The 11,140-nt window shown below is 39.6% G+C and overlaps 1 protein-coding gene across 1 annotated transcript; it reads left to right on the top strand.

Moving 5' to 3' along the window:
* The first annotated feature begins 3,366 nt into the window (after positions 1–3,366).
* Positions 3,367–10,665, top strand: LOC147628858 (receptor-like protein 47). The gene is made up of 2 exons (XM_086812018.1): positions 3,367–3,802; positions 8,367–10,665. Exons 1-2 carry the CDS (start codon positions 3,431–3,433, stop codon positions 10,584–10,586), a joined length of 2,592 nt encoding a protein of 863 aa, XP_086668144.1. The 5' UTR covers positions 3,367–3,430; the 3' UTR covers positions 10,587–10,665.
* The last annotated feature ends 475 nt before the right edge of the window (positions 10,666–11,140 follow it).

Raw genomic sequence — 11,140 nt, 5'->3', positions numbered from 1 at the left:
AGCTGCTCACTAAGTGTGGTTCTTGTGACAGAGTCTTCATTAGGCAAGGAAGCCAACTTGGATTGTGTTGTTTCCATTTGTTCTTTTAACAGCTTGAGGGCCTTGGCAAATTTCTCCTCAGTCATTTCTGAACTTCTACAGCCTCCAATTTCTTCTCACAAATTGCATATGCATCCTTGGCCTCTCTCATTCTTATTTCTACAACTTCAATTAATGCTTTCATCTTCAAGGCCTCATACATATAATCTGCGTGCGGGAAACTTAAGCTCCTACTTGCTGCTACTCTTGAGTTAGGAGTTTCTTCAATTTGGAGTTGTGCCCCTTTGTTGTCCTCCACGACACTGTCCACACCATCATTGTTTACCTTCCCAATGGAGGAAATGGCTGTCAAAGTAGCCGCCTTTCCGAAGATCATTGTTGTGATCTTCGGCAACAACAGCCTAAGCAAAAGACATTAAGCACAAAGAGACTTGAAAAAATCGCATTGGGTGTTAATTACTACCCCAAATATGCTCTCTGATCATGACAAAGCTTTGCAAGCATGTGGGGGTGGGGCCCCTACACATGCTTGCAAAGTTTGGTCCCTATTGGAGCATGTTTGGGTACGATGGTATGGGGAAGGACCGGATTTTCCATGGCCTCTTAAGCACCAAGAGACTTGAAAAATCCGCACCTAGGCACTAAATACTAATACAAACTTGCTCCGATTGTGACACTTTGAGATATTATCAATGTTTTAAAACAAACTTACAAATTTGATAATATCTTGGAGTGTTTTAAAACAAACTTATAATCTTGACAATATCTTGAAGTTTAAATTTTTATAATCTGATGAAATGTGAATGTTTTATTTGTATGTTTCTAGGGTCAAAAAGTAAAAAAGCATAAAAATTGAATAGCGTTTCTTAACACTATTCTTCCTATAACTTTATATTTATACCTGTATTAGAGTTTTGTGAATATAGGGTTATAATAATATAATGTTAGATGTTGTGTTACTACCTCAAGTGCACGTTTCAAATTTAATTAAACCAATTATGTGGTGTACTTACCTTTGTTCTATTGAAATTTAAAAATTTAGTCCTAATCTTTCTCAAAATTAAAAATGTGAGAATTGAATTCTCCCAAAGTTCCTAATATGATCTTTAGTCTCAAAGTTCTTGATATGGACTTCAATCTCATGTTGGTAGAAGCCACTCGTGTAGCCTACATTTTGGAGACTTTCCATTAAGCGTTTCCTACCATCATTTAGGGACCTATAGTCAAGGGAGATTTTCCACATTTCCTACCATCATTTAGGGTGTTATTAAATGCTCCTTCCATTATTAGTGACTTATTCATAGAATTCACCTATTGCTCTTAGGGTGATATTATCCATAAATATTATTTCTCTCTTTTTGTAAATAACATTAAGAGGGTCCTTTTTAGTGTTAAATCATAATTAATAATGGGTCCTTTCCATTTAATCATAATTATGGCATGAAATAAGGTAGGTGTATTAGCTCATAGGTCCATGGTCAAGCTTGAGTTTAGATTTATGATTTATATACATAAGGTTTTATGAGTTTACTTATGATTTATGTACATAAGCTTTTATGAGTTTACTTATGATTTTATGTACACAATGTATACATACCACTTATACTTTATTGTAAGACTTTTGAGTGGATTGCATTCCAAGTCAAGTTCAACATTGAAAATGAGGTTCTTGTATTCTTCACTCTTGTTTCAAAAATGAAAATGAGTTGTAAGGTTGAAATTGGATGGGTTGTCCAAATGGTCACGAGAGCCAAGAAAAGAGAGAGCCCACTATACTTGATTCACAATGGGGAATGGTTGTATTATTGTCCTTAGTTCCAAAAATTATTATAGGCTCAAGTCAAAAAGTTATCCAAATGGTCATAAGAGCCAAGCAAAGACTCAAGTCGAAAAGCTCCAAACAATTCTCTCTCCCTCTATCTCCCTCCCTCCCTCTCTCTCTCTCTCTCTCTCACACACACACACACACACGCACACACACACACACACACACACACGCACACACACACACACATAACTCACACAAAAAACCCTCAATCACTTTCCTATATGCAAGCAACCATTCTCATCATCAAGAATGCATCAAACTAATAATTAAACTATTAGAAGTTGTTGCTATATTATGTATATTAAAGTGCACATAATATTTCCATGTATATTGTACATGGAAATATTAAAGTGCACATAATATTTCCATGTATATTGTACATTGCATTTGTTGAATCCAATATATTGAAGGTGTTTATGAACATCAACCCCAACCCTTAAATTTCACTTAAAGAGGCCTTCATATTGAGCCTCCTATACTATTTTTAAAAAAACTGTATTTTTCTCTTTGCAAGGATAAACCTCCCTTGGAAATGTTATTCATCCTTTAAATTACTGGCCTCATCATTCAAGAGATCATCGATATCTTCTAAAACACTGTAATTTGATTTTTGTAATGGACTGTAATTTAATATAATAAATTTTTTATTTCATAAATTTAATTTATAACTTTTGTAGTGTACTGTAAGTCAATGTAAATGTTGTGAATTCATTATTTTTTATGTTTGGTTTCTATAGTACATGTTAAATTGTTGCATATGTTTCTCCTAAGGATTGTAGAACGTCAATGTAGGTTTTAAGCTAAGGTAAAATGTTCCATTAATTGATGTCCCATAACCGACATGAATTAATTATTGCTAAAAAAGTGAATAGATGACCATGCTAAAAAGGTGAATTACTGAATGCCTAGGCACCCATGTACATAATAAAAGAAATATACTTTATTCGCATCTCTCTCTCTCTCTCTATATATATATATATATATATGTACGTTATATATTATTATATCTATTCCATCTATTAACTAAAGATTTCAAGTAACGTACATATATATATATATATGTACGTTATATATTATTATATCTATTCCATCTATTAACTAAAGATTTCAAGTGACTGAGAAGCTAACACTTGATAGGAAGAGGAGCCAAAATTTTGAAATTTCTAAAAAAAAACGCGATATATATGCCATTCCAAACAATGTCACAACATAGCATGGGTCGCGTACTAGTATTATGTGAAGGAAGAGTGCCAAGCACGGCACGAGTCCGTACTAATATTATATGAAGAAAGAGTAATATTACATGAATAAAGAGTGCCAAGTGAAGCATTTGAAGGTCGGATAGAATTTGGTCCACTAGTAGTAAGACTTATGAGTAGAGATTAGAAATGGTCCACTAGTAGTAAGACTTATGAGTAGATTAGAAATGGAAAATGAGGTACTTGATAAAATGGGTTGTCCCGATGGTCACGGAAGCCAAGCGGTCAAAAAGTTTCCAATCATCAATAAATATATCGAAACCATCTCTCCCAAACACACAACCAGTGCAAGGCTTCAGCATCCATGGCCGCCTTTCTATCCTCCCACGCTGCAGTGTTCATCTCCTTGGCCAGTATAATGGTGGTCGCATTACATTTGGTCTGTGTTTCGAGCGGCGCGGAAGCTCATCAGCTGCAAGAGCAGGAAACGGGTCGCGGCGGGCCAGAAAAGGAGGCGTTGCTGCAGTTCCGTCACGGGTGTGAAAGGAAGGACTGGATTTACTTCGGCAATTGGTCGAGCAAGGCGTACCACTGCCAATGGACTGGAGTGGCTTGCAACAAGGGCGGCTACGTTAAGAGTCTGCAGCTGCTGCAGGGGCTCGTCTACGGCAACAATATCACTTACAAGAGAGGGGTTCCATGGGGCGGATATTTGGCGACTTTGCAGCAGTTGAAGGTATAAAAGCGGTGAAGCATCGCAATATATATCCATCCATCTAGATAATAATAACTAGTATTGCACCCGCGCGTTGCTGCGGCCGACCAAGGTTCCAGAAAAGAACTATTCCCTCTCTACAACCATCTCTCTCTCTCTCTCTCACACACACACACACACACACACACACACACATGCCCTCTCCCTCTCTCTGTCACGTACACACACTCTCAAATGTTGAAACTCTCTCTCTCTCTCTCTCACATGCACACACATATACACACCTGCTCTCTCTCTCTCTCTCTCTCACACACACACACACACATGCAGACACTCCCTCTCTCTTCTTACACTCTCCCACACATAGAAGCGCTCTCTCTCTCTCTCTCTCTCTCTCTCTCTCTCTTTCAATCTCTCTCTCTCTCTCTTTCTCACGCACACATACACATATGTAAATATATAGTATATACAATATTATGTTTGAGATACATAAACCTATACATAGACACATATACTTATACATATATACATGTATTTAAAAATATAAATACAAACATCGACATAATTTAATTAATTTTGATTAAATTTTAATGTGCGGAGATGGGTGATAAGTTGTGCTCTCTCTCTCTCTCTCTCTCACACACACACACACACACATGCATATGCACATGACCCTCTCCCTCTCTCTGCCACGTACACACACTCTCAAATGTTGAAACTCTCTCTCTCTCTCTCTTCTCACATGCACACACATATACACACCTACTCTCTCTCTCTCTCTCTCTCTCTCTCACACACACACACACACACACACACACATGCACACACTCCCTCTCTCTTCTTACACTCTCCCACACATAGAAGCGCTCTCTCTCTCTCTCTCTCTCTCTCTCTCTCACGCACACATACACATATGTAAATATATAGTATATACAATATTATGTTTTAGATACATAAGCCTATACATAGACACATATACTTATACATATATACATGTATTTAAAAATATAAATACAAACATCAACATAATTTTGATTAAATTTTAATGTGCGGAGATGGGTGATACTTTTAAATATATAGATAGATATATCATACACACATCTAAACACACACACACACACACACACACACAAACATAAATATCTATATATATATACATACATATGTATGTATGTATATATAAATGTAAATAAAAACACACACACATGTATACACACACATATGTATACACACATATACATATATGTTTTCTATTTAATTTATATTTTATTAAAAGATACTTTTTATTCTCTTTCTCTCTCTTTTCACCCTCCCTCATTACATCTCTCTCTCTCTCTCTCTCTCTCTCTCTCTCTCTCTCTCACCAGGTCTGGCCCATCTCTCTCTCTCTCTCTCTCAAGCACATTTTACACAGATGCAGATGTACGCACATGCATGCATATACGCTCTCTCTCTCTCTCTCTCACACACACACACACACACACACACACATGTACACACCGCACATACACTAATCTAAACGCACACTCTCTCCTCCCACTCTCTCTCTCTCTCTCTCTCTCTCTCTCTCATACACACACACACACACACATGTACACACTGCACATACACTAATCTAAACGCACACTCTCTCCTCCCACACAAACTATCTCCTACATATCTGTCGCCTCTCTCTCTCTCTCTCTCTCTCTCTCTCACATACACACACACACACACACACACACACATGTACACACCGCACATACACTAATGAAAACACACACTATCTCCTCCCACACACACTCTCTCCTACATAGAAATTCTCAGCCTCTCTCTCTCTCTCTCTCATGCACACACACACACACTCTCTCTCTCTCTCTTCACGCACACTCTCTCACATAGAAACCCTCTCTCTCTCTCTCTCTCTCTCTCTCTCTCTCTCTCTCACACACACACACACACACACTTAAATAGATTTACACACATATATATAATTTTAATTAATTAAATTTTAGATTAAATTTTAATGGTAGGGATGAGTGGTGAGGTGTGCTCACTCTCAAATAAATGCATCTTTCATGTAATCTCTCTCTCTCTCTCTCTCTCACACACACACACCACACACACACACTCAATTCATACATCCACCTATAATCGTAATAGACCACCTATAATCGTAATAGACCATACAATTATCTTGTCAACTCAACTCATACATCCACCTATAATCGTAATAGACCATAAAGTTATCTATACTCCACCATTGTGGAGTAGCAAACCATTCAACGGCTAGTGCAACCTTTTTTATTTTGTGCTCTTACAAAATGACTACCAAAACGACTCACATCTATGGTCCTCACAAACGACTACCATCAAAGACTTTACTTTAACATTTGTACACTTGGACATTGTCTCTCGTAAATGGTGTGCACCAAGGATGATCCTTCTTAGCCCCATGATGCCATCCATCAAACAACTATTTTTTATCCCTTGTGATTAGGTTAGGGTGGGTGACTAACTACAACCATAAACATATGACTCAATGTCCATTTTGTTAATTATCTCATGTAAATAGTTGATGTTATGAGATTTTTATCGTTAGACAACTCTTTTTAATAAGTCTTTTTACATGCATAACCATATAGGTAAAGACATAAATCAAAAAGTCATATGGCCAATACTTATAGGTGAAAATGTATAAAACATATAGGTGTAGAAATAAATAAAAATTCATTTAGCTAATCATTATATTAGGGTTTTCATACCTAATGTCCATGGTTAAGATATAAAACCCTAATGGCCTAATGCTTGCCTATAAATTTGAACACTCAAAAACCCTAATGGCTACTACTGCCTATATGCACATGCACATGCACATGCACACTATTTATATATACATGTTTTTTCTTTAAATGCCTTAAAAAAAAGAGAGTCTTTCGTCGTAATTAACTATTTTCGATCCTATTGAGGCATAATTGTTAAAAGAAAAACAACGTTTCATTTTCTAGGAAAATTTTTAAATGATCAAATATTTTGTTTTTTTCTCAAAAGCACGCGCATTTTATCTCTAAAAATACTATTTTTCCCTACAATATTATGTTTTAGATACATAAACCTATATATAGACACATATACTTATACATATATACATGTATTTAAAAATATAAATACAAACATCAACATAATTTAATTAATTTCGAATAAATTTTAATGTGCGGAGATGGGTGATAAGTTGTGGTCACTTTTAAATATATAGATAGATATAGATATATCATACACACATCTAAACACACACACACACACACACAAACATATATATGTATATATATATACATATGTATGTATGTATATATAAATGTAAATAAAAACACACACACATACACACATATACATATATGTTTTCTATTTAATTTATATTTTATTAAAAGATACTTTTTATTCTCTTTCTCTCTCTTTTCACCCTCCCTCATTACATCTCTCTCTCTCTCTCTAGGTCTGTCCCATCTCACTCTCTCTCTCAAGCACATTCTACACATAGATGCATATGTACACACATGCATGCATATACTCTCTCTCTCTCTCTCACACACACACACACACACACACACATGTACACACCGCACATACACTAATTTAAATGCACACTCTTCCTCCCACACAAACTATCTCCTACGTAGAAATTATCTGTCGTCTCTCTCTCTCTCTCTCACACACACACACACACACACACACACATGTACACACCGCACATACACTCATGAAAACATACACTATCTTCTCCCACACAAACTATCTCCTACATAGAAATTCTCAGCCTCTCTCTCTCTCTCTCTCTCACACACACACACTCTCTCTCTCTTCACGTACACTCTCTCACATAGAAACTCTCATGCACACACACACACACTCTCTCTCTCTTCACGCACTCTCTCTCTCTCATACACACACACACATACACTCTCTCTCTTCACGCACACTCTCTCACATAAAAACTCTCTCTCTCTCTCTCTCTCTCTCTCTCACACACACACACACACACACACTTAAATAGATTTACACATATATATAATTTTAATTAATTAAATTTTAATGGTAGGGATGAGTGGTGAGGTGTACTCACTCTCAAATAAATGCATCTTTCATGTAATCTCTTTCTCTCTCTCTCTCTCTCTCTCACACACACACACACACACACACACATGTACACTATTTATATATACATGCTTACATACCTATAGATACACATACATACATAATATATATAAGTGTGTGTATCTATAGGTATGTAAGCATGTATACAAAGATTTCATTGAAAGATGTGAGATGAGATCTTCTTAGATTCAAATTCAAAATTGCATTGGAAGATGTGAGATTTGGCTCCTCTTCACGCTTGAAGGAGGAGTGGCCATTTTGAAATAGGCCCCCCTCCTTTGCCCACGTGGAAGGAGGGCCACTCTCCCTTAATCCTGTATAGATAATAGAGCTTATGCCCAGTCCAATTCTTCTTCTGCTGTATATCGAGAGGTAGTAGTATTGTTTGTTTAATTGACGATTTAATAATGATTGTAGCTGGCGCAATATTTGCTCTCATTTGATTTCATCACAGGTGCTTCAAATATCTGGATTGCTCTTTGGATCCGCTGTGCCTCCCGAATTGGGTTCTCTCTCTCGCCTCACAACTCTGAGCTTATCTGGTTGTGGACTGCTGGGCCCTATCCCGCCTCAGTTGGGAAACCTATCTCGCCTTGTGGAGCTGGACTTGTCTCAGCAAGCAGGAGAAACCCTCAATATTGTGCAAGCATTTACCGTCACCGCCGTCACAGCCTCCGTCGCCACCGTCATCACGCAAGCTGTAGGCTTTCCAAATGGTCTCCGGGGCTTCAACGGCACCTCCATTCCTGCCCAACTCTGCAACCTCACACGCCTCGCCTCCCTCCACTTGGAGTGGAACTTGCTTGGCGGAACCATCCCTTCTTGCCTCTTCGGCCTCCCGCATCTATCGCTTCTCGACCTCTCCAGCAACCGCCTCACGGGGACCCTTAATAATGATGCGTTCTGTGCATCATCTGTTGGCGGCCTCAGCTCTCCCTTGACCACATTACGGATCTCCCATAATGCTTTATCTGGGCAGCTTCCCCATTGCCTTTTTACCAATTTTACAAGCCTACAAGAACTCGATCTGGGTAGCAACAACCTAACTGGCAACCTTCCCCTCTCTCTGCGCAACTTACGGCTGGTTTCCCTTAATCTTTCTTATAACGAGTTAACAGGGGCCTTCCCGTTCTCCAGCTTCTTCAACATACAAGAGGTGGATGTGTCCAATAACAATCTCACGTCCATAGAAGAGCCAGCTAATTCTTCCTCCCTAGCCTCCTCCGTGCTCCAGCTTGGGAACAATCAGATTTCAGGCCCCTTTCCAATTTGGATCTGGTGTGTGAGCTCTTTGAATACCCTCAATCTCTCCATGAACAGCTTGACCGGACAAATTATGCCATCCCCGAAGTGTGAAGAAAATCAGCTACAGTCTGTGGATCTGCGTGGTAACAATCTGTCAGGTGAGATACCATGGGAAATTTTCCAAAATTGCTCCCTTATAAGCTTGTCAGGGAACCACTTCAGCGGGGAAGGTTTGAATTTGAGCAACCTCATCTCCCTCACGTACTTGGATTTATCAAGCAACAATCTCAGTGGAGAGGTAGAGGTGGACAGAGGTCCTGTAATGCATATGTCCTTTCTGGGGTTGTCCAGCAACAGTTTTTCTGGTAAGTTACCAGCAGTGTGCAGTGTAAGGGTGAAAGTAGACAACAATCTCTTCAGTGGATCCATCCCGTCGGAGCTGCTGATTTGCTCCGAAGCATTAATAGTCCATAACAACCGTCTCACGGGATCTATACCTGATGCCGTGAGGAATGCCTCCAGCCTGGTAGCCTTGGACGCCGGCCACAACCTGCTCTCGGGCTTCCTATCCGCATCGCTCTTCGAGCTAGAGTTGCTGCGGGTACTGATGCTTGGCTACAACAACTTCCATGGGCCACTGCCCCCTTGGACTAATGCCAACCAACTACAAGTGATAGACCTTTCCAACAATCGCCTCACGGGCGACATCCCGGCCCAGAGCCTGCCCCTTCTGAAAGCATTCTGCGGAGTACCCCCAGCTGCCCGCAAAGGCATCGACGGTGGGGATTCGGCGAACGGCTCGCCGGGCCCACTGTACGACGAGGTGGTGGTGATACAAGCGAAGGGCGAAAAACTTCAATTCGTTTACCTGGTGGAAGCTGTGGTTTCATTGGATCTCTCGGGCAACCTCCTACAAGGCAGCATCCCTTCCAACCTCGGGTTGCTGGTGAACACCAGATATCTCAACCTTTCTTTCAACCAGCTGGAGGGCCCCATCCCCGACAGTCTCGGGGACTTGCGTTGGCTAGAGTCCTTGGACTTCAGCAGCAATACTAGACTGTCAGGGGAGATCCCAAACACGCTCACCCAGCTCTATGCGCTCGAATTTGTGAACTTTTCTAACAACCAGCTTCAGGGTCCCATCCCCCAAGCCAACCAGTGGTCAACGTTCACCAATAATGCTTCCTTCATCGGGAATCCGGGTCTGTGCGGGCCTCCCCTTTCTCGTCCTTGCAACAACAACAACAACGCCTCCCACCTCTTCTCTCCAGCTCCTGCTGAGCATGCAGGCTCCCATGCAATGCCATGGCTTTCCATTTTAATTGGATATGTCATAGGCTTCGCAACTGTATTGTCCGTGTCCAAGTACTTGCTGCCTAACTCTACAGCCTGGCTAGTGTCTCTGTTTTCTCGTGTGTACAATTGGTAGATCTCTCCAACAAGTCTACTACTCATGTGTTCATATGGTGTAATAAGATCTCTTAATGTGCACATGTCAAACAACGTAACAATTCGGACCACTTTCCTTATAGACTCTTGGAGGAGTCTCCCTCTTTTCATGTGGTTTTTCTCACGTTGTGGGTCTTGGCACTTTTTGAGTTAAGTGGCCTCATCTATTCTCTTGGTAATATATGTCAATCATGCTTTTCCATTTCCACATCGGCAAGCATAAGTGAATTACATCTCTGACACTTCATAACTATCAATACCACTGTAGATGATATAACGATTCTCCTAAACTACTTATGTTAAAGACTTTTGGCATTATGGAATTTTTGGCATCCTTTTCAAAATGCTATTTTGCATTTGTTTACTATAGAGAGTGGCTTATGCGTATGGGTGCTAAGGGAGATTTTGATATCGAATGTATTGCCAAGTTCAAAGTCTCATTAAGGTGCAATTGACATGTTTGGTGTAGAAGTACAAATCTCTTGTAATGATGGGAAAAAGAAAGAGAAGATTGCACTCGTAATGGAGTACCAC

Source organism: Cibotium barometz, chromosome 18 (genome assembly GCF_041138505.1).
Source record: "Cibotium barometz isolate CiBa-2024 chromosome 18, ASM4113850v1, whole genome shotgun sequence".
Classification (NCBI taxonomy): Eukaryota; Viridiplantae; Streptophyta; class Polypodiopsida; order Cyatheales; family Cibotiaceae; genus Cibotium; species Cibotium barometz.
Note: the sequence above shows the minus strand (reverse complement) of the source record. Positions and strands in the feature narration are given on the sequence as shown.

Coding starts and splice junctions, on each gene's coding strand:
- LOC147628858 (XM_086812018.1), top strand. CDS start 3,431: ATGGCCGCCTTTCTATCCTCCCACGCTGCAGTGTTCATCTCCTTGGCC. Junction 3,803..8,366: donor CGACTTTGCAGCAGTTGAAG/GTATAAAAGCGG, acceptor ATTTCATCACAG/GTGCTTCAAATATCTGGATT.